At 39.6% G+C, this 22,813-nt stretch overlaps 2 protein-coding genes across 4 annotated transcripts; both read right to left on the bottom strand.

The window, feature by feature from the left end:
• Positions 1-555: 555 nt before the first annotated feature.
• ppp4r3b (protein phosphatase 4, regulatory subunit 3B) lies at positions 556-12,125 on the bottom strand. Its single transcript, XM_085296371.1, has 16 exons — positions 11,660-12,125; positions 11,075-11,130; positions 8,945-9,043; positions 8,116-8,739; positions 7,324-7,401; positions 6,975-7,091; positions 6,740-6,856; positions 6,045-6,176; positions 5,457-5,559; positions 5,334-5,375; positions 4,784-4,942; positions 4,438-4,607; positions 4,218-4,357; positions 3,785-3,930; positions 3,565-3,704; positions 556-3,253 (listed from the first exon to the last, which is right to left on the bottom strand). The coding sequence occupies exons 1-16, from the start codon at positions 11,799-11,801 to the stop codon at positions 3,149-3,151; spliced, it is 2,370 nt and encodes a 789-aa protein (XP_085152497.1). The 5' UTR covers positions 11,802-12,125; the 3' UTR covers positions 556-3,148.
• Positions 12,126-14,285: 2,160 nt separating this feature from the next.
• pnpt1 (polyribonucleotide nucleotidyltransferase 1) lies at positions 14,286-22,193 on the bottom strand. Of its 3 annotated transcripts, none has more exons than XM_085296372.1 (28): positions 21,969-22,193; positions 21,801-21,861; positions 21,252-21,326; positions 21,031-21,136; positions 20,869-20,918; positions 20,686-20,749; positions 20,538-20,585; positions 20,297-20,410; positions 19,698-19,884; positions 19,433-19,484; positions 19,279-19,336; positions 19,077-19,173; positions 18,881-18,983; positions 18,442-18,512; positions 17,907-17,943; positions 17,739-17,805; positions 17,555-17,644; positions 17,392-17,445; positions 17,085-17,194; positions 16,878-16,949; positions 16,473-16,536; positions 16,303-16,386; positions 16,120-16,203; positions 15,863-15,969; positions 15,373-15,428; positions 15,159-15,237; positions 15,022-15,069; positions 14,286-14,942 (listed from the first exon to the last, which is right to left on the bottom strand). In XM_085296372.1, the coding sequence occupies exons 1-28, from the start codon at positions 22,085-22,087 to the stop codon at positions 14,787-14,789; spliced, it is 2,313 nt and encodes a 770-aa protein (XP_085152498.1). In that variant the 5' UTR covers positions 22,088-22,193; the 3' UTR covers positions 14,286-14,786. The 3 variants fall into 3 exon arrangements, with proteins under 3 accessions (XP_085152498.1, XP_085152499.1, XP_085152500.1); XM_085296373.1 differs by having other exon boundaries at positions 21,473-21,861; positions 21,969-22,056; XM_085296374.1 differs by lacking the exon at positions 21,969-22,193 and adding an exon at positions 21,473-21,656 and having other exon boundaries at positions 21,801-21,859.
• Positions 22,194-22,813: the final 620 nt, after the last annotated feature.

Here is a 22,813-nt window from a genome sequence, read left to right as displayed (position 1 = left end):
TATATATATAAAAACCTACCCACTTCAGTAGTTAGACCTTTTAAGTACTAGGTTGGACCCCCCTTTTGTTTTCATAACTGCCCTAATTATTGCGGCAAAGTTTGTCCAATTTTTTTAAACCTGTGCAAACAGTAGCCTGTTTTCTGTTCTCAGCTGATATATGATCTTCTACTGCTGCAGCAAGATTCAGTGTGTTACACATTTTTCCTGTTACCAGTGTAACAAAGCAGCCTGGCTACTCTGACATTGACAAGGCATTTTCATCTAGAGAACTGCTGCTCACTTCTCTTTTTCAGACCATTCTCCATGAGGGCCAATAGCGCAGGCTTTTTGTTCTCCTGCTCTTATCTCTGTAACTTTCCATGCAATTCAGCCAACTGATATACAGTGCATAGTAAAAGAAAGCACATATAACTTTTCAGATGTTAAACCCCATTTTCTTAATATTTTCTGGCCTCTTATTAAGCAATCAAAATGCCTAACATAAAATCTAGGACACTTGCAGCTCTAATTGCCAATTGGTACAAAGTTGGTAAACAAAGCTAGATTCACAAGTTCAATGTCAGGGTCACATTTAATTTCAAAACTTATCAAATAAATTCATACAAATGTTAAGAATGGATGGTGGTAGTAAATGCACTTGGTACAAATTCATCAAGGGAGAGCAGAAACAGTCATTGTTGGATGGAACCAACATAGAGGAGGAAAGACAATTCACTGCAGGTGCTGCTCCTGAAAAGCACATTGGCAATAATTCTCTCATTTCCTACCTCCTGCTTTTGTTGTTGTACATGAACAACTGATCTAGCAATTTTTTTTACCCAGTTTAGATTCCCTTCATCTTCCTATGTGCTTGTGTTGGGACCATGAGAGAAGAAGCAATGAAAGAAATGTTCCAACCCGACAGAATTATCCCGCTTCATCACACCGGTGTGTTGTCAGAAATAATACGCACAAGAACCACTGTTTGATTCAAAAACTTCACTGCATTGACTGCGGGGTAAATCATATTTATCATACCTAATAAAAACAGATCATCCATTCAGTCAATGAAAACTTTTTTTTAAAAAAGGACTTAAACTAACTTTTGATCTGTAGGGTTTATTTTTCTTCTTTTTTGTGTTTTTTTTTTTAAACAGAAAATGAAAAAAACAAAACAAAAAAACTTGAAATAGGCTTTAAATTTTGGGAGTAAGAAGATCTCAACCAGAGCAGAACGACATTTTGAACCCTCAAAATGAAAACAAAAGCCCCCTTTAGCACCTCAATCTCATTAGAAGAAGTCTCCACAGTATATGTAATATCTGATTATTCACCATCTAGTAGTGTTACTCTGGCCAGAACATAGTATAAAAGATGGACACAGCTTCCAGGACTGAAAAGTGAAACCAGTGTGGATGGGGCCAACTCTGGTTGCAAAAAAAAATTGAAGTTTATGGGAAACCGGCCCTCAACTTGCTTGCCCTATGACCTCAGTACACTTTGTTTATGGCTTCATGGTTTCAATCACTAGTTTCAGGTAATACTGAATAAAACATGAAGCTCACTTTTGTAAATTGCAGTCATTATTAGAATCCGAAAAGAGGATTAGTCAGGGTAGGATCCAGTGTGTGATATCCTTGTTCACAGCAAGATCATCTCCCCCCTTCTCACATCTGGTTTTAAAACTACAAGAGGCTAAGCTCAAGGCTTCATAACAGGACTTCACAAACCAGTGGGTGACGCCACTGGCTACATCCATCTTTTATACCAGCTGTGCCACAACAAGGTGGGCAGCTTTTTGTTTCTGATGCAAGTTAAACTCTGAACCTGAGATCTGTCTGGGAGAAGGATGAACGACTCAGGTTTGCCACCCTTTTAAAACACAAACTGGGCTGATGATGTGCACACTGTAACGAGGACGCCAAGTTTGACTTAAGTACAAAATTCCAGACATCCTCGAAATGTTGACTGAAAAAAAGAAACTTTACTGCAAGTTTTTTTGTTATTTTTAAACCAGCATTTAGGACTTCTCTGTATTTGTACACTGAATCAAATGAACTGTACTAAAGGGTGAACAGTGACCCCACCTTTTTGTGCGACAACAAAAAGAACACAGGCAGGTAGGGGTCTTGCTCCCCTTTCAAAAATCACGTCAGGGGCAAAAGATTAAAAAGAGGAACAAAAAGATCTGTACAGTACTTTTTAACAAAGTCATGAAATACAGGACTTCCTGGCTAACACAGTCTTGTATGTGCGTGTATCATCGTGTGTGTGTGTGTTTGTGTGTGTGCCTCGACCAAACTGACAACATGGCTTTTGAAGGTTTGAGTCCTGCTCCTCTCGCTCTTAGTCTTCATCCCAGTCTCACTGGTCAGCTCCCTTGTCTTAAGAATTTGGGGATTTTTCTATGATGTCCCTCTATCCATGACTAAAGTAAGTAGTTCTCTGGGAGGGCGGCACACACAGCTTCAGCCAGTCAAGCTTTCTATTACTATGACGGCTAGTCCTGCTAGCCTGACTGACCTGCTGTCAAGTTCATACACTGGCTGGTTGTGATCTGACTTCCTCTCTCTCTGGAGCTCATCGATTTGGATTTGAGAAGTATGGAAGGGCTTTTTATTTTTATTTATTTTTTTTAAATAAGAGGTGACAGGCGCAGTGGGGCTCTTGTTGGACTGCAGCTTCCTTAGCCCTGTAGAGCTGGGAACTGCTGTGCCACCAATTCAAACTTCAATGTCTTGTTGGTGTTTAGGGTTGTGGGTGAGGAGGAATAAGTGAGAGCAGGAAAGGAGAGCAGGAAGGAGTGAAAGAGGGGAGAGATGAATTCTCAAAGGGTCAATGAGGTTCTCAGGTGGAAGAAAAGAGATTTGGGAATCTCCCTGAAGAGGTTGTTGAAAAGGAAGAGGTAAACAGGCTGAGACACAGATTGATCCTTCTTTCTTTAAAAAAACAAAAACAAAACAAAACAAAAGCAACTCTTCATCTCCTTTTGCCGAGGGAGAAGCTGGAGCAGCAATCAGAAGGGACTGAGAGAGGTGGGAGCTCATCTTTGTCCATTTCTTCAGTGAGACAGGTGGCACAGGCAGGCAGCCAATGAGACAACCAGAGGAGGGGATTTCAAAGGGACTCAATGTCCGTCCACCATGACCAAAGAGGACAATTCGCCTTAGGAGCTCAAACGAGGCCGCTTCCTTGGAGACTGGTCTTCTTCCTCATCATCTTCCTCTTCATCTTCATCGTCAGGGTAGTCCACCAAACCAACCAGAGCAGTCTAAGACAACAACAAGAGTGACTGTTTCATTTCAACATGTACTTTTGCAGGAGCGCAGGACAGCTATTAGTGCTGAAACATAGTGTTCTAAATTTCACTCACATTTTACTTATTCTGACCAGTGAAGTCAAACAACAAGTAACTTGTGTAACTTTTATCTGCATTCATGTTGTGATACCACTCGAAACATATTGTGCAACACAGAAAATTAAAGACTGTCCTGTGTTATACTGTCCCAAAATTGGACAAAGGATTAGGATAGGACAGGATAGGAATTCAAGTCTTTCTCAGAATGCAACATGAAATATTACCTTGACTACTGGTGTGGCAGGAAGAGGAACAGTTTTGACAGAAGAAGCTGAACTGTTGTTTGGAGTGACGGCTGGTGAGGCAGGTGGGAGGGCAGCAGCTTTCCCATTGTTATTGGCACCATTGGCTCCGTTGGCAGCTCCTACAACACAAACTAGGATCATGCAACAATCTGGGAAAAACTATCCAGCAACATTCATACAGTAAGAGAATATAGCTTACCTTTTTTGGCTTCCATGTACTTGCCGTAGCTATCAGAGAAGTCATCCCCCATTCTCTTCTCCACTGCCTCTCCATCGTCATCGTCATCATCGTCATTGAACCACAACTCTTCATCCTCATCCAAAGACCGCGCATCTCTTCGATATCTACAGTTGAGAAAACTGCTTCATGAGGTACAGGTGTCTACACAAGGGGAAGTACTACCTTGTGGTAATAAGTCTCTGATTAAATATAAATGAAGGTTATGAAGCTGAACAATGATGACAAGCACTAGGGTTAACAGAGGTTGACTAAAACATGCAGAAATTCAGTAGGGGTGTGCACAAAATGGGAATAGAAAACTATGTAAAGTCGGCATATATACATGTAAATTTATGTGGTGGAGTGCATGAGTGATAAAGATCACAGTAAGGGAATGACCCTTGCTTCTGACCTGTTGAGTCTCTGGCTCTGCCGGTCTTTTTCCTGTTCATATCGTCCTTTCAAGCCCTTGAATGTCTGGACATACTCAATGGATTCAAGTGCTTTGTAGAAGTTATCCACGATGTGAGCTATGAGTGATTTGATGTCCTCCTGGAAAGCAAAAGGTGGATCATTATATATTTAATGCAAAAACAAAGGCTTGTTAAAGTAGCCTTTGTGCTTTTACATACCACTTTAATAAACTCAAAGAGCTCTATGATGGCAGAGTTGAGGAGGTTGTATCGGGTCCCATTGTCCAGCAAGGCATTAATGACAGGCTCAAACAGGTTCCCTTTGATGATGTAGCGGTTGTAGTATTCGTCTTTTAGACCAATGATTCTGCGCATGAAACGCAGAGCACCTTGGACAAAAACAGAGCCACTTTGTAAAAAAACGAGGCACGATATGATTCAAAGTCTTATCTGTATTATTTCTGTGAGCTTGGATACAAACAGCAGTTACACAGCTCTGGTATGGTTATATCTGTATATGAGGTTCAACCACAATGTAGTCGCTATCAGAACACAGGGAACTTACAAAGAGCAAGGAACGTGTGCTTTGAGTTCATCAGCACCAGCACTCTTCTAAGCAGGTCTTTGTTCATGATGTAGGTCTTGATGTGATAGGTGTGGTGTTCCACACAAAAGGTCAGAAGCTCCAGGATCAGTGCCAGCAACTGAGCTGTCTGGAAGTTGTCTACACAAATAAAGACAAATCGTGTTAGGACATGCAGCACTGTCCAGGTACATTTCCAAATACAAGCCAGACAGCAAGTGTACAATCCTTTAATATATGGTTTTAAGAGTCATTCCAGATTTTGTGATCCTCAGCATCTTCCTTAATAATTTGAAGCTGTTCCCATAGTCTGGTGACTAGCTTAACATTTTATTTCTTATTCACATCCTCTAAAAGAAAAAGAACCACACCCTTAGTAAGAGCTGCTGGTCATTTATTTTGGAAGGGTTCAGGTAAAAACAAATAATATAATGATGTTGTCTACTACAAGAGCAGTACTTTCAAGCCACTTCAAATGCACAAATTTCTAACTGTTGAGTAGTTCATGGTTGACAGTTTAAATAACACCCACCTGGGCACACTGGGTTGACCTTTGTTGATCCCTCCTGCAGATCTGAAATGTGATTACATAGATTAAACAGTGAAATTTCCTTTCTTCCAGTCTGTTGTACCCTAGTTTAACTTCCCAGCTCACCTTTTGAATTTTTGTCAAGTGCAGTGTTGGCCAGCAGAGGAGCAGTCAACACGTGCATGCAGTATTTGTAGAAGAAACTCAGAAACTCTGTCTTCTCAGTTTTCTAGCAGAAAAAACAAACACAAAAAAACTTTAATAAGTGTTTAAGGTTTCACTCAGGGGACACATATACTTAATCTAGCGGTGGTAACGGACATGTGGAGACACAGATGGGGGATTTTGTCAGATAACAATGAGGTAGGCACCATAAATGTGCTGCTTTACATCAGTGTTTCTTCAACTGTGAGGCAGGACTCACTGGCAGAGCCACTGCAGGTGGGTAAAAATAATGCGTGAAACTAAGTTGAATAAACTTGACTTTGTAGACTTTGTTTTTTTAAATACAGAAGACTCCACTGACCCTAATTTGACTAAATTGGATCCTTTCTTCATTGTTAATGACTAAAAAGTGTGGGGAAATGAGTCACACCAAATAAAAGTCTGAGAACAACTGATTTAAATGAAAAAGCAGAGTGATCAACATTGAGCAATGGCTGGAGAAAAAGGAAAGGGGAAGAAATCAACAAAAATCTGGTTGATTTCGCTTACGTTGGTGGAAGCCAACATATTCTCAGGGTCGATGAGTGTCCTGAGCAGACCCATCAGCTGGACAGCTCCCCCCAGCTCTGGGTCAGAGTCACAAATCATCTGCTTAATCACAACATTTATCAGGAGAACATCCTGAAACACAAATACACAAAGCAAACAAAGGAGAAGTTAACACAGTAGCGCGCTCAGATTAAAAATAAATTTTGTATGGCATGAAAAGAAAACTGTCTCTCTCAAAAAAACAGGGCAAACACACAGTATTAAAACAAACAAAAAAAAGCCTTCTTGTACACAGAACAGAAGATCAACAGAGGACACTAAAGAAAGTTAATCAAACTTTGTCTCAGTAATTCTCTATAACAGTTCTGTGTTTTTATACTACTTTATCAAACATGTAAATTGTGTATCAGCTATAAAATGCCTTCAAATGTTATGGCTCTGTAGTAAAAATCGAGCACATCACGTGAGCCCCAACAGTGACAGGCTGTTGTCACAATACAAAACACCTCGTTTCCCTCATTGTTCATAAAGCAAACAGTTTTCCTTATTTAGATTTCACCTCAGTTATGGACTGTTCTACATGCCTGATGTGGTAATGAACTATTTGAAACTGAGAGAGCCTGGGCTGCCAAAACACTGCTTTCATTAAAGAGAAAGTTCTTTTTTTTTAAAAAAAATAATGATTAGATGCTTACATCATCTGTCTGCTGAGGTTCCTGCATGACAAATTCCCTAACCATGGAGGGGCTGAATTCCACCAGGTAAGAGAAAATATCAGTAGCTGCTGCCCTCACCTGCAAGTCATCCATTCCCTGAACAAAAAAAAAAAAAAAAAAAAAAGAAGTTAATTCAACTGAGCATTGACCAATCAAAAAAAGACTTTTATTAAGACTACCTCAGATACACATTCATGCCAGAACTATAACGTACCATTACTATTTCAAGAGCAGGTAAAATGCCTAGATTTGCCAGAGTTTTGAAGAACGCATCCCTGTTTTGAGGCTGCAACGTTTGTGAAAACGCACAGAATTCTTTGACGAAGTTCACCTAAGGAGAGGAGGAAAAAAAAGGAGATAGATAAATGACAATATAAATGAGAAATGCAAAGATCAAAATAATTAAACCGGTCCCAAATAAAAATCACTGTGCCTACCGCCATTTCTGGGCTCATTTCTCAAACATGGTTATGAAAGGCAACTACTTTGAGGTTTCAACATATGTCCAAAAAAAAAAACAAAAAAAAAAACAACAAGAACAAAAAAAACTTCTTAAAACTTGCCAATTCTCTCCTTTTACTGTCCTCAGTCGCATCATCTGTGAGCTGTGCAAAGACCTCCGTTAGGAACTTCTCATCCTCCTGCGGCACATTTAAAGCCGGGTTAAAACATCAGAACAATAAAGAAACATGTCTTAAAAATAAACAGAAAATCTAATCCTGACTTGCAATTTCAGCACAACAAGAATGAAAGGCAAATTATTCCAGCAATAAACCCATGAGTCCTAGAACCGTACAGAAAATTAAAATCAGTCACCTGACTGTGAAATGAAAGAATTCTAAGGTCCTGTTTGTTTACACCATGAAAATAATTGTGTGGTATAAAACTTATTGTTCAGAACATATGCCTCACATTTGCACCATATTACAATCCACATACAAGTGTTACAATGGGCCTAAACCTATTCACTCAAAGATTTTGAAAATGTTTTAATGTATAGTTTTAATTGGTCATCATCACAATACAAAACTTGACACACACATCTTACGCATACATTATTTGTACAGTCATTACAGGCTTATACATTTCCATCTGTTCACACTTATTATTTGAGCTTTCCCACTTGATTTAACATTTCACATGAGAATTAAATACATTTAAAGAAAAATTTTTAATTTGGTTTTAAGCATGAGTCATCTTGGTGGACTAATCTACAAGCAGGGTCATTTGTCAAACAAATTTTAATTAGTCACAACATGTACAGCAATACTGTATATGTACTGGCTAAACTACACAGTGGATTAAATAATTAACTCATAATGTTGTTTTATAAATAGCTTGGTTTGAATCCTTACCTGCAACATACTGACAATTTCCACCTTGTTGAAGAAGATGAAGGAGGTGAGTGTGGATAGGAAGTTCTCCTCAAAGACAGATGGTGTGGGCAGGATTATGTCCTGGATGTACTGAACTCTGTATGTCTGGTGGATCTTCTGCCGCAGTTCAGAGTCTGTGATAGGGATCACCTCCTTAAATTTCGCCGTCTTGGTCAAGAATTCCCGGTGGCGTTTAGGTTGAACCAATGCTGGGTCGTACTCCAGGCAGCCCACCACATCCATGATACAGTCGTCAGAGAACATCACCTCAAAGAGGGCTGCTTTATTGAGAAATAAGACGCCTCGGACAATCTCATAGAGGTGATGGAGGCCTTCCCTGTTGTCCACTTCCTCACATACTCTAAAGAGACCCAGGAGTTTCTTGATGTAGCCCTCAGTCATCAGGGCCAGGGCAAGCTTTTCCCTCCGGATGGGTGAAGAAAGGACAGAGGTAACCAAGTCGGCAATTTCCTCCAGTCTGCCTTGCTCACAAGGGGGGAGCTCAACTAAGTGGCTTGTCTCTGGAATCTCCTCAAAGCGCTCTTCCTCAGACTCATCAATGGGGTCCTGGGTGATGTCCAGAGCAGGGTCTCTACCTTGGACCTGAGTCACAAATAAAAGCTATTATTAAATGAACACAATTGATAGTATCATGTGTACAGTCACCTCTTTGCACAGGTTAACGTTTCTCAGTAATTTGTCCAGTACACAAACTATTAAATAGATCAACAGAGCTTGCCCATTGTGGTAGGCTCAATGGAATTTTAGCATCAGTGAAACAGCTGTATGTTCCTGGTTTGAGTTTTACCTGGCAAATTCTTTCCCAGATCTCATCACAGCCAGCCTTTTCCTGGAAACTGAGTGCAAGGTCATAGTTATCTGCTTCTGACCAGACAATCAATGTGTCCTGGAACAAAGACAAAGGATTATTAAACTTTACACACGGACACGCTTAACTCTTTCACGGCAGGCACTCACAGACACACACAGACACTTATTCAAGATACACTTCATTAAATTGTATGTTAACTGAACACATGCTTACAAATGTGTGCACACACACACACACAGGCAGCAAAGGAAAATAAAAACGTCAACATTTAACTCCTGCAGACAGAGGATCTTGTGGCTCCGTTATGCCTTCTTGTACGTATTGCTGGCAGGATTTGGGTGCAAATCCTTAAAGTGTATCTGAAGGATAAAGTTTTCTATCCTGGTGGGAATGCACTCCTCTAGCATGACAGTGACTTATCCACAGAGTATGAAAATGATTTGAACAAAAGTCTACAACAGACAAAGCAAGCTAAACACATGCAGAATATCTTTTTTGTACCTAGCTTCACCAAGGTGGTTATCAAATAAGTCAAACAGGGGTTTTTCGATCTAGCTATGACCACATTCACATGAAAGAGGCAGCAATGGCAGCATGACCAACCAGAAACATGAACCGGTCTATTAGCAGCTGAGGGGCATAGTTTATGAATACTATCATGCTATAAAATTAGCATTATATAACATGAAGTAGGTAAACCGATAATACAGACTCGCTGCAACACAACTTCTGTAGCCAAAACAGCAGTGTCAGTCTGTGTGAGAAGAAAAGCGCTGTGTAATTTTAAAGTATTGTTATATATGTCTTAAAGTAATAATGATTAAAGTAAATAGTAAAGTGTGTACAAATTTTGATAATTTAAGGCAACAAACTTAATGTCAAAGATCTGGGAAGACCTCATTACTATATTACAATAAAAAGAAGCTAATGACGTTTAGATTTGCCGCTTCTTTCACTCAGTCTCCGCAATTTGAAATAGTCTAAGGGCAAGTAGAGACAAAATTTAACAAAATAAAAGATTTCAAACTGGTAAGTAGCCAACTTGCAAATGTTTCATGACGTCAGAAACGAAAAGGTTTAAATTGCCTGTTTTAGTATCATTTCAATGTATTACAGCCTATACAACAATAAAGTTGCTTTAATATTGTTTGCAGTCAACAGGAAAGAAGCAAGGAATAAAGTTGCCCTCAAGAATCTCTATTTCTTACCGATGCTGAGACAAACTTCAGATTTTCTTAATATCTGCACACTAAGCTCTAATTGATCTTTATGCATTATTTCATAGAAATAATTGTTCCATGGGACGCGATTTCAAACATGTTGATCTCTTGTCTCAAACATGCCCCATTCCTGAGGAGATTAGGCAAGTGTAAATTGCCACAGTAATGTACCCCATAAGAAGTAAACCAGCTCCAAAACACTGGAAATCCAGGATTAAACCTGAAGTTAGCCAGACCCTAATCATTAATAATGCTATAAATTTTTAGGTAATATAAAAGTGTCATATCACAATAACAGTGATACATAAAAAAAAACCCATGCAACACAACAACAACAAAAAAGAAAGAAAAAAAAAAAACACGCCTCAACATGTCTGAGAACAAGAGCTGCTGTCAGCCTCCAATACCTAAAAAAAGGAAGTTATTCAACAACCTTCAACAAAGAGCAGTAATTTTAAAGACGTGCAAAAATATTTAGAAAAAGGTGGAAAATATTTTTCTTTATTTAGGAACTTGCAGAGTTACAAGGTTAAGGTTAAGTTGAATTAGTTAAATGTTTCATCAATTACAGCAGCTCACTGTTAAAGGAAGGTGGAAGTTGACTTTCAGACACTCAGCTATAAATGTGGGAAGACTTCATATTTATGCCATAATTCTAATGATACCTTGATTTACAAACCGGTGTGGTTCATATGTGGTAATTACTCACGGCATTACCCGATTATTACTCGATACCAAGTTTACAATTGCATCAGTCAGCCAATTTCTACTGTCTCGCCTAGATTACATTAACTATCCAGCAGCAGATCTCAAACCAGTGTTGGGATTATTTAAATATGTGTGCTATCTGTAGCTGAGCCAGACTCAGGTAATAATAAAAACTTACCTGTTGTTTTTGATATGCAGTATTTGGACTTATCTTCGATTCCAATAGCAGTGATCCTAAAGCACAGAGATATAGGTGACTAAATATTCAAACCAGTTAGAAAGCCGGTTCTTTAAAGACGAGGTTTGTTATTCTGCCTGGGAATAAACAGTCATGGCTATGCAAATACACACAAAAACAATCGAATTAAACTAAAATGCTTAAAAACAAAGGTAAAATAACTACAGCAGACCTTAGATTCTATTGTAATAACGTTATGTACTTTCTTTGTCACATACATGAACCACAAAGAGCAATAACAAGTTTATGCGTTCAGACTTTCAGGGGCACCATGCTATAGAGATCCCGTCGGACTAAACTAATAAGCATGCTAGCAACAGCTATTCAATAAATATTTGCCATTTATTGAGAGACGTGCCTAATATTAACAGTTCTGGCACTATGACGGCGAAGTCTGCCCCACATGTAGAAAAAAAGTCTAATAAGGTAATCTGGTGCCCACTGTGGGCAATCGAAGCGCTCTCTCCGAACAACCAGGAGTTAGCATGCTAACCACCGCAACAACTATGCTAACAGGGAACTTACCGTCCGATTCAGCCCGAACTAATAACGATATCCCCCTCAGTCGTTCGACAAATGTAGACGAAACGTGCCCGGTACCCCGATCATCCCATTGCCGATCTTCATTCAGCGTATATACCTTCACTCGCCGCCGAGTGTCCGACATGGTTTAAACGAGTCGGAGCTAGCAGGCTAGCTTTCTGCTAACAAGCTATCACCTCACCCGTCTAGTGTTTTCCTCGACCTGTTAACTTTGTTTCCAACCGCATGTTATAAAACATGCATGTTTAAATTTAGTTCCCAATAGCAACAAAATATATTAGTAGGTATTTCATAAACATATTACGACGTGAATCTACTTATTAAGGGGCCTAATATTAAACTGGAAAATTCTGAGAGAACACAACAACTCTAACGGCCTTCTTGCTAACGTCCACAGACCGCCATCTTGTAATCCGATCTTGTGTTCTTTTTCTTTTTCTACGTCAATCAAGCGCTAACTGCCGAGGGGTCTCCTCCCCCGGGCTGCATCGTCCAATGGCAGAACTGCGGCTCCTCCAGCTCACCGCGTCACCAACGGTAGAGAAAGGTAATAGCACCCATAGCCGTTTGCAGATGTTGGCATAATGTACAGATGTGATTTTGTTCAGCTTGTTTAATTCATAGAGGAAGCAGATACTTACTTAAGCAGAAGATTAACAGAGTTTTTCACGTTAATTAATCACAATCATAACTGACAAGTTTTGTTTTTTTTACACAAACGAGGAATTTGTCTTGGAAAAAGCAACACTTCAAGCCATGATCTACAGAGAAAGAAAGGAATAAAAGCTTGATGGGTTTTTTTGGCATAAGTTTCTAGACTTCTTGGAAAATATTCCTCAGACAAAAGATTAACTTTTTGGTAAGTAAAACTAACATTTAATTAAAAGAATATCAAAGCAACAGTCAAACATGGTGACGGTAGTGTGATGGTCTGGGGCTGGTTTGCTGCTTTATGCAGCTGATGGAACCGTGAAGTCTGTCCTCTACCAGAAAATCATGAATGAGAATGTCCAGCCATCTGAAATTTTAGCAGACTTGGGTTATGCGGCAAGACAATGATCCAAAACACCAAAACTTCACTGAATGCCTCAAAAAAAACAAAAAAACAAAAACAAAACAAAGGTTTGGGATTGGTCTATTCAAAGTTGGGACCTAAATTAGACGCATGACCTTAAACAGGCCGTTCATGTTCACGAACCTCCCAACATGACTGAATTCAAACTATTCTGCAGAGAAAGGTGAGCCACAGAGGATCATCTGCCTCCATCTCAGTCCATCCTCCTCTGTCACATCAACCTTCCTCTGCATCCATCAATCTTCTCAGAGGTTATCCTCTTGTCCTCCTGTCTGGCAAGCTTCGTCTTCAACATCCTTTGTCCAATATATCCACAAATTACCTCGACAGCCACTCCACCCTGCCTATACTGTCTTGTGCACTGTCTGTTGTTTTGGATTGTAGCCCAGAGGTATTTAAGTCATACACATGTATTCTGCCTTGCTTCTACTGACTTTCATTCCTCCTCCCTCCAGATCTGTAGGCCCTTCCTGATGCAACCCTACACATTACTACTAACACTCTTAGATTAAGGCTGAACAGAGAAACACTTAATTCTTCTGTAAGACTCCAAAGAGTTATTAGATCTTTCCCTGTCCAATATTATGCAATAAATTGTTTTAAATAAATGTTGAAATTTTACAGCTCTCCTGTTATCATCTCCACCACTCAGTTTCTTTTAAGGACCCACTGGATGAACCTTTTCTATTGTGAAGCAACTGTCCATCCATCCATCCACTTGCTTCCGCTTATCCTTTTCAGGGTCGCGGGGGGCGCTGGAGCCTATCCCAGCTGTCATAGGGCGAAAGGCGGGGTACACCCTGGACAGGTCGCCAGTCTGTCGCAGGGCTAACACATAGGGACAGACAACCATTCACACTCACATTCACACCTAGTGACAATTTGGATTAATCAATTAACCTATCCCCACAAGCTGCATGTCTTTGGACGGTGGGAGGAAGCCGGAGTACCCGGAGAGAACCCACGCAAACACGGGGAGAACATGCAAACTCCACACAGAAAGACCCCGGCCTGATGTTGGAATTGAACTCAGGTTGCTGTGCGGCAACAGTGCTAACCACCGTGCCACCGTGCTGCCCTTGTGAAGCAGTTGCTTGTGAAGCAACTGTCTTTTTTAAAACACGCTGAAGCAGTACTTGTGTGCCTGCATGTGGCCACTGAAACATGCAATTAAATCAGCTTTTTATGAAGAAAATTTTACATGCATGCACTCAGTACATTCTGGCACGGTTGGAAGGTGTTTTGTTGACTTAAAGACATGAATAAAGAAATCATTAATGACTTTATTTACATATTACGTCTACATACTGCTACTCCTTTTAGTTGGGTTTGTAAACTCTCATTTACAAACCTTTCCTTCTCTCCTGCTTTCCTCTTTCTTTGTACAGCAGTTTCCACCAGCACCCTGCTGGTCAACAGCACCATTGGTTCATTCTTGATGATCCACATATTTGATTTGAAGATTTTACATCGGATCCCCTTCCTGACCTACTTATCCATGGTTGGTAACAGCACTAGGAGTACACTGGCATGTGGCCCACCTGTGGCTGATTTTTTATTTACATTTTATTACTCACATATAATATAAATGCAACACCATATAAAGATTAAGAAAACGCCTCTCTCTAACACATCACCCACTTGCCTTTCTTTTCTTTAGTGGACACGCTGCTACAACAGATACCAAATATGCCTCAAGAGGCAACATTATCACACATGTGAATGACAGAAGCACTGTTGTTGTGTAATGAAAGAAAAATCTTATGACTTTGATACAGTCAAACAACAGAGCATGAAAATGGGTAGACACTTGTATTTTTGAAAATGTTTGCCTCCTCGTCTTATCCGTTTGTTTGTGCAAATTCTCAGAGTCATGATGTCAGCAGCATTTTAGCCACATCCATGCTCTCAGCAGCGGAGTAACCTTCTTTATGTATAGTTCGTAACAAGATCTGTTGTTTGAAAAGGGAAAGTTGACTCAGTCCAAGTCTACTCTGACAGAAAAGCCAGAAGTTAGGCAGTCATGGGGGAGTGTCACGAATCTGTACTGGTCGTCTGCATGTCGCTTGAACCCATGGAGATGCTCTGTTTGTCATTCAGTCTCTTTACGACACTTGCAGCGGTAGACTGGAGCACCTTCCGCGAAAGCCTCATTCTGCCATCTGTTGGGTCCCGTCCAAAATACTTGACCTGTTAGCAGAACACAGTTTAGATACAAGCATCCCAGACTGAAATACGCAATGCCTTGTCTGCAGTAACCGAGACGCACCTGTATCTCCTGTCCCACCTCTAAGCCCAAAGCACTCGGATGTTTGATCTAAAAGGAAAATAAAGGAAGTGACTTAAGTAGAAATCTTACCATCAGACTCAAAAGGAAAACCATTTTACGCAGACAAATTCACAAACCCGTTTGTGGTCCAGCTGGGAGTTGTGCAGCAGGACAGGAGTCATGTTGGGATAAAGTTTCACCATCACGCCAATGTCCCTAAAGCAGAGGAGCAGAAGAACAGATGAATGTATGAAGGCTGCAATACTTTATTTATACATAAATCAGTTTCCAAGTGTGGAGAAATAACTGTAAACAAACACTGTTGGTAAATAACGCATTGTTTTAGTTTACCTTATTTCTGTGATGGTGGCAGTGTAGATAGCACCAAACTCCAGCTGCTGTTCTTGCTGCAAAACAAAGAAATAGACCCATTTTCACCTACATACATTATGAATATGTGTAATATGTGTAAGCAGTTGTTCTTAATGTTTTGATTTGTTTATGCAGGTCATGTTTGCATTGTGATATAAAACAGCAATTGAGTTTATATATGTGCATAAAAGGGTGCAAAGAAACTATTAGAATATATAAATATAGATATATATATTTTATGTTTTATTAGAGCATGCTGAGAGCTTTCCTGTTTTTTTAAGTGTACTGATCAGGATTATTTCTCTTATTTCTTTGTTTAAATGCCATCTAGCTTAAGCTTTATACTATATTCCTCTTTTTTTAATCTGTTTCGGGTTCTCTGTAGAGCAAATTTTAACACAAATTTTGAAAGGCTCTGAATAAAGACAGACTGCTATTATAAAGGTAATTACAAGTGGGGGAGACTCACATCATCTTTGCAGATCTCGCTGATGAAGTGTTGGGCTTCGTTCATGGCTCCTGGTGTTGGAGCGAACACGGAAAAAGTCTCTTCGTCTACCTGACTTATCGTCACACCTAAAGGCAAAGAAGAAAACGTGGTGACGTTTTTATATTCTGCACAACAGTTTCTATTATGAAAAAACAAATCTGTGTGCTGCTGGATTAGCATCACGTCACCATCACATTCCAAGTTGCCTTTTTCAGACTTTATTACTTATACATTACCTGTTTGAGCTTGAAGCCTGCGGAGGTTGTAGCCTCCAGGGCCAACAAAGCGAGCTCGCCTTGAGACAGGTACCCGGACATTTTCTGAAGACAGAAAACATCACATATTGGAACAGATGACAGTAAAAACTGTCTATTAAATATTGCATCTTTCTATATATATAATATTCAGACATAACCTACCTACAACAGGTCCATTCTCTTTCCTGCTCTCTCTGGGTTTTGCTATGCATTTGTTCATAATGCCCAAGATCTCCCTCTTTGCCACTGAAACACAACAACAGGCAAATGCTGAAAAACAGCCATGCAAATAAAATTTTAATAAAGAGTATATTTCTCAGTTTTGGGGCTACCTGTGGCCTGTTGGATTGCCTCCATGACCACCTTCAGTGGCAACCCAGGAATCTTCACATCAGCCTGGAGGTAAAATAAAGAAAATTTAGTTAATACATTTCATCTGTATCAGAAAGGCCATTTATGTTTCACCACGCAGTCGTTTAAGCAGAACAACACTTTCACTAAGAAGAATCCTGCTTAACTTGCCATTACAGAGACAAGTTAGTGTTGTCTTATAATAAAAAGAGAATAAAATAAAGCTCTAACACTATACTGGTCTCTTCTTTAATATTTTACACATTGAGTACAGTTTATATTAAAACATTTCTATGAAAAAGTGATGTCCCTTCAGCTAGCTTTATTAAATTTTACTTCTAAAACATCTTTCTTAGACACTTATTACAAGTTACTCAATGCAGTACCTGTAAAGCAGTGATACCCTTGTTTGTTCCTGCCAGTTTGAAGTCCATATCTCCCAGGTAATCCTCTATTCCCTGTTTACGAAACAGTTAAGAGCTCATACTCAACACCTGTCATACCCAGGAACAACTACAATAACATTTTGAGCATTCAACTATAATCTTTCTTCCACTTGTTAGTGATAATAACTGATCACAAACTGGACTTACCAGAATGTCTGTTAATAGTCTGTAGTTTTCTATCTCAGCAGGTTTTTCTGGGTTAGCCTTGGAGATGAGACCAATGGCTACACCTGCCACAGCAGAAGAGATGGGCACACCTGGCAACACAGATTTAGATATATTAGTTAATCATTATTATATGACATATTATCTGACTAGCATCGTATCCAGACACATGCAAAATTCAGGTCACTTTGAAAAAAAAAAGCTGATGTTTGCTGTCTGCACGTCTAAGGTCCAGAGAGCAATTTACAACTGGATTTTTCCTGGATTAACTAAAAAGTCAGAACAGTACCTGCATCCATAAGAGCGAGGCTGCCCCCACACGCTGAAGCCATAGAGGAGGATCCTGAGAGGACATGCAGAGATGGAAATATGTTGAAAAATAAGAGCAATGGACACATTCGTATTTGTGACTTTTTATATTACGACTTATAAAATTGCTTCCCCGCACTCACCATTTGACTCTAACACCTCAGCAGTGACCCTGATGGTGAAAGGGAAGTCTTTAGGAATGACTGGTCTCAGAGCCTTCTCGGCCAGAGCTCCTGCAAAAACACGAACAATGCACAAAAGATTCTTGATGGAAATGAGGGATTATTAGACTGAATACAAACAGAGGATGAAAAAAGTCAAACAAACCATGTCCAAGCTCTCGCCTGTTGAGGCCTCCCATCTTTCCAGTCTCATTGGTTGCATATGGGGGGAACTAAAAGAAAGGAAAGTTGACTTTACAGCTCTATTTGAAAACTAAAACAATTATATTTAATATCTGATAAACTATGTGACTTAAAAAATGATTTTACTTACTTCATAATGAAGCATAAAGTTTTTGTCTTTGATGCCACTGCAAAAAGAAATGCATGCATCACAGGAGTGCAGATGTTGGTAGACGCTGGCAGTATCTCCACAATTAATAACTAGCTTTTGAAATACATTCCTTGAAACTTCCTGAACAATGATCCTTTTCAATACTACATTAACATACTGCATATCTGTATATATAAAGTATATGAGGTGATACCGTTTTTTTAATCCATGATAAACAGTATCAGCATGAGCAACAAATATCCAGTTATGGTCATGCTCCCGTCTGAGCATCCATGTAAGGAAATTCCAAAAAGTTGATTCTGTTTATCTGGATGTAGCGTTTTCAGCGGGACAAATGTTTAGTCACTCATCAAAGTGACTTCTTCAGTCTCAGGATCTAAGGGGAAACCTGCAGGGGTCTGCAAGTGACTGAAGAAGTCACTTGGATGAGTAACGAAATTTTCTCTCCCACTGAAAACGCTACTTCCAGATGAACAGAATCAACTTTTTGGGATATGTGTTCGGGTTGTTTTACCTTAAAGCTGTAGTGATAATATCTGTTTTGATGCTGGACTCCAGGGAATCAAATGTGACACTGCACAGCACCTACAGGGAGCAGAGGAGGACTTTGTTACAGGTAACATCCAAGTTTTTCCAGTTTAGAGGATTTTTTAAACACAGAATGGTACACTGGTAACACAGACTCATAGACGATACTTTATTTAAACTGATCATGCTTAAGTGTGTACCAAACAGGCCTACTCTGAGCCAGGAAAAAATCCTGTGTAACAGTCATTAAAGCGACATATCTCGACTACAGTTTCAGCGTTCCTGCTGTTGTATTCAAACCTGTCATACTTTTGCTTTCAAAACTGAAGAAACAGCCACAAACATCTTCAATCCCTTCAAAAAAAACCCCAACTTATTTACCAAATGAACTATGACTTTTGTTGGCTCTTTGTGCTTTAGCATACCTGTGTTTGTCCTCTTTGAAACAGAGCCGAGCCATGCAGCGGTTTAAATAGATCTACATCACATGAAATGTTTCTTAAACCAGTCAGCTCTCTTCCATCACACCTAAAAACACAAAATGGGAAACACAATGTTTCCATTTTTCCACACCCAGATGATGTGACATTATAATATCCACCCACAACACAGAGTGCTTACCTCCTGTACTCATTGAGCACTAGATTACGGAAGATTTCCTTGCTCAAAGTGTTAAAGGATTCAATGACTTCAAAAGGCTCGGCCTGAGGGAATTTTTCTATGAATCGACGACATCAATTGACAGGGGTTAAAGATGGAAATACAGCAACACTGGAAACTCAACTGTAAATTCTTTCCATGCACCATAACTTTGAAGGCCTACCTTTAAGTTCCTCTTCAGTTTCCAGCCGAACTTTGTTGATTGCTTCATCTCTCGAAATCTAAAAAGATTATGATGAGATTATTACAGTTATTTAGGTAAACTTCCCTAATACATAAATTGAAGCAGAAAGCTGAATAAAGATGATAGATTTTACCTTGTCATGAGTATAATCGGTAAAAACAGCGTAGATCCTCTCAGAAGCTAATCTGCAACAGGAAAAGGAAAAGCAAGTCATTTCTGAGAGCTAGAACAATATAAATCCTATTTTTGTCCTATTTTTGGCCAAACCATTAAATGAAATCATTACCCTTGCCTCAAGATTATTTTGTTTTCTCGTTTATCAAAACATTTCAAAATACACTGCTTAATTCCCAGCATCCTTTGCCTTCATCTTCCTCAGTCTCAGGCTGTGTTCTTACCTCCGAACATGTTCCACCATGTCAGCCGGGGGTGAAAACATCTTGACCGGGGTGCGCTTAGTCACCTTCTGCTCTCGTGCCAGCTGCTGGATGGCATGTATGATTTGCTGGGTGTGTTTCACTCCCACCTTCACAGCATGGCAGAAGTCCTGCTGCAGCACGTTTTCAGCTGATGCCTCAATCATCACTGGCAGACACAGAGAAACATGAGTATGTGATGCTGTCTAAGACAGGCACAAGAAGCAGGAGTCAGGAAAATGTAGGATTCTCAGAAACTGAATTATTACAGAAAGCCACACATCCAGGCCACAAAAAAATTTAAAAAAAAGTCCAAGGTAACCTTTAGCAGAAATTGTCAAATTTAAAACACAAAATGCTATTATGAATAAATCCCCATAAAGGAGAAGCAATAAAAGACAATTTACATAAAGGTAAGTCTATAAATACAGGAAGTCAATACTTCTGCAGGCACTATCTCCTCAGCAAAGTGATTCCAAACACTTGATCAAGTGTTTGAATTCTAAACTTAGCAGCTTAACTACATGCCGCTATAAACACTAGATATTCTGCTGCTTATCACATACCAATTATTAACTTACCCACTTGACTGCTGGGAGCTCCAGCCACTATCAGGTTAAGACTGCTAGAAGCCATCTCTGCCCTCGTGGGGTTGACCAGCAACTCTCCATTTACCATACCCACACGCACAGCACCTGCACACACAATAACATAAGTAGCTCCAAGGTGGAGATAAACAATAATAACAATAATGTCCCAGGAACTGAAAGTGAAGTGAAAACCACCATTTCAGATCAATAAAACAATATGCATATTTCTCACCCACTGGTCCATGCCAGGGGATGTCAGACAGGGCCAGGGCAGCAGAAGCTTTAATGGAAGAATATAATGTTTTACTCGAGGATATAAAACAAACAAACAAAAAAAATCTGATTTGTGAAGAAATCTCTGTAGCTGAGATTTACCTCACCTGCATTAATAGCCAGCACATCTGGATCATTGGCGCCATCGACTGCTAGCAGGTTACAGAGGATCTTTAGGAGTGAACATACATTAAAACAGAATGGGAGGATTATCACCTTTGTGCAAGAAAACAAAAATGTGGCAACATAATCACCACATGACAGTGAAAATTCTTTAAAATTTAACTTACCTGAGTGTCATAGAAATAACCAGGAGGGAAAAGAGGTCTAATCGACCGATCTGAGTAAAACGAACGGGAAAGTTAGTCAGGTCACTCCAATTAAACAGGAAACCAAACCTCCACGACAATGTTATACACTCAGTAAGGACAGCGCTTATCTTATTAACTCACCAATAAGTCTGCTGGTGAGGATCTCATTGTCGGTGGTGCCCAGCTCTCGCCGCAGGTAGTTCGTGGGAATCCGACCAGCAGCTGCAGCTTTCTGTCTGTAGTCCACCTGTCAGTTGAAAAGGATATTAAATCAAAAGAACCCCACCAGATGTTTCCTTACATCGGGGATTCATAAAGTCAAATCCACTTAGAACACGGCTGTAACAAACATGGAGTCGTACCACAAGCGGCATGAACTGAGACGGAGAAGGTTTGGTTTTGCTCACAGCGGTCACCATCACAGAGGTGTCTCCGAGCTATGGGAAAAGGAAAAAGTGGTCACCATTTAAACCTGAAGAACAACATTTTTTTAAAAAAAATCACAGGTCATCTTTGCTCTGTTTTAATAAGCAGCCACAGAGGTGAATTACAAGTTGAACATATGAACACGAACAATACAAGCCTCAGTATAGGTTCTGCTGTGCTGTGCTGACACGTCCTGGGTAAAACGGACATGGGACATAAAGCCAAACTAATAGACCGGCTGCTACCAGTTGAAAGGATTTTTTTCTTGGTGGGATTCCTGTGCATAAGTGACGATTCTCTGCATGCTGATGGCCCATGGTTTACTATTCTGTAATAAAGATCTTTTGCCAACAAAGTTATGCCTGGTGTTTAATGAATTACCACAACAGAAGGAGGATTAGTAGTAAACAGAATCAGAAATAGAAACAATACACAAAGAAGCAAAAAGAAAGGGCGAAGACAAATCAAAGAAGACTTTTTTGTACCTGTACTACAGCAGCTCCATCAGCAAATCTGGCAAACCTCCCTGAAGAGATTTCAAGTTTCCTACAAAAACAGCAAGAACACAACACGTGAAACTGCCAGTGACCCTGCACCGCTCGCTTTATTTCACAGTTCATGGAAGAGAATGGAAACTGGGAAAGACCACTCACTTCTCTCCGAGGTCCACTCCCACTCTACATGCGTTAGTATGGCGGCTGTAAACACTCTGGTGACATAACCGGACATGAAGGCGGGCGAACGAGCGCCCCAGCCGGAGCAAATACTTCATATTTAACCAGTAAACAACAAAAATATCCGCGCTCAGTTTGTCTTTACAGTTGGGATGTGAGCGAGGAGGCTACCATGACAGTTCGTCACATGTGCGGAATTACGTAGAGAAGCTGTCTCTTCTGATTGGACAGAGCGAGGAGAGTGTGTCACATCCACGGAGTTTCCTGCCATCCAGTAAACAACAGTTCCGCTTGATCTACTTAACATTTATCTATTTAAATAAATAAACAAACAGGTGTATTCAAATTGGCTTTTAGTAATCAATAAGGTTTTCATTTTACATATTTTACTTGATTCTCTATAATCTTAAAAAAGCTCAAAAGTATGGCATATTTTTCGATTGTTTGACGTATGTAATATATTTTTGTATTTATTTTCCTATAATCTCCTTGATGTCTAGTTACTTAAAAAATATCAGTGAGTTTAGAAAGCAATATAAGAAAAAAAGAGGAGTAAAACTTGCTAGAGGAAAGAGGAAATACAAAAGATGACACGATCATTCACTTAAGACCTCCATGAAATCTGATTGTAATGGTTTGATATATTTGACCCACTTATTCCACAAATTAAAAAAAAACACATTTTCTTAAGACCGAGTAAAAAGTTTAAGGGGAAAACAGTATTGTTTGCTTTAAAAAAAAAACCTCTTTCTTCACATTCCCAGAATATATGTCAGTGACTGATTTCTTAAAATCTAGATTGCATCTAACATTTGCTATATGCA

This window comes from Mchenga conophoros, linkage group LG13 (assembly GCF_057382185.1).
Source record: "Mchenga conophoros isolate Kocher_MC1m ecotype Shallow Benthic linkage group LG13, M_conophoros_male_GT1.1, whole genome shotgun sequence".
In the NCBI taxonomy this organism is placed as follows: Eukaryota; Metazoa; Chordata; class Actinopteri; order Cichliformes; family Cichlidae; genus Mchenga; species Mchenga conophoros.
Note: the sequence above shows the minus strand (reverse complement) of the source record. Positions and strands in the feature narration are given on the sequence as shown.

Excerpts from the sequence above, each read along its gene's own strand:
- ppp4r3b (XM_085296371.1), bottom strand. The coding sequence starts at position 11,801 with ATGTCGGACACTCGGCGGCGAGTGAAGGTATATACGCTGAATGAAGAT. Across the intron at positions 4,943-5,333 it reads GGTCAACCCAGTGTGCCCAG|ACAACTTCCAGACAGCTCAG; the intron begins GTGGGTGTTATT and ends TTATTTGTGTAG. Across the intron at positions 3,931-4,217 it reads CAGAGCCAGAGACTCAACAG|ATATCGAAGAGATGCGCGGT; the intron begins GTCAGAAGCAAG and ends TCTCAACTGTAG.
- pnpt1 (XM_085296372.1), bottom strand. The coding sequence starts at position 22,087 with ATGAAGTATTTGCTCCGGCTGGGGCGCTCGTTCGCCCGCCTTCATGTC. Across the intron at positions 20,411-20,537 it reads CCCCTGGCATGGACCAGTGG|GTGCTGTGCGTGTGGGTATG; the intron begins GTGAGAAATATG and ends TTGTGTGTGCAG. Across the intron at positions 17,806-17,906 it reads ACTTTATGCTTCATTATGAA|TTCCCCCCATATGCAACCAA; the intron begins GTAAGTAAAATC and ends CCTTTCTTTTAG.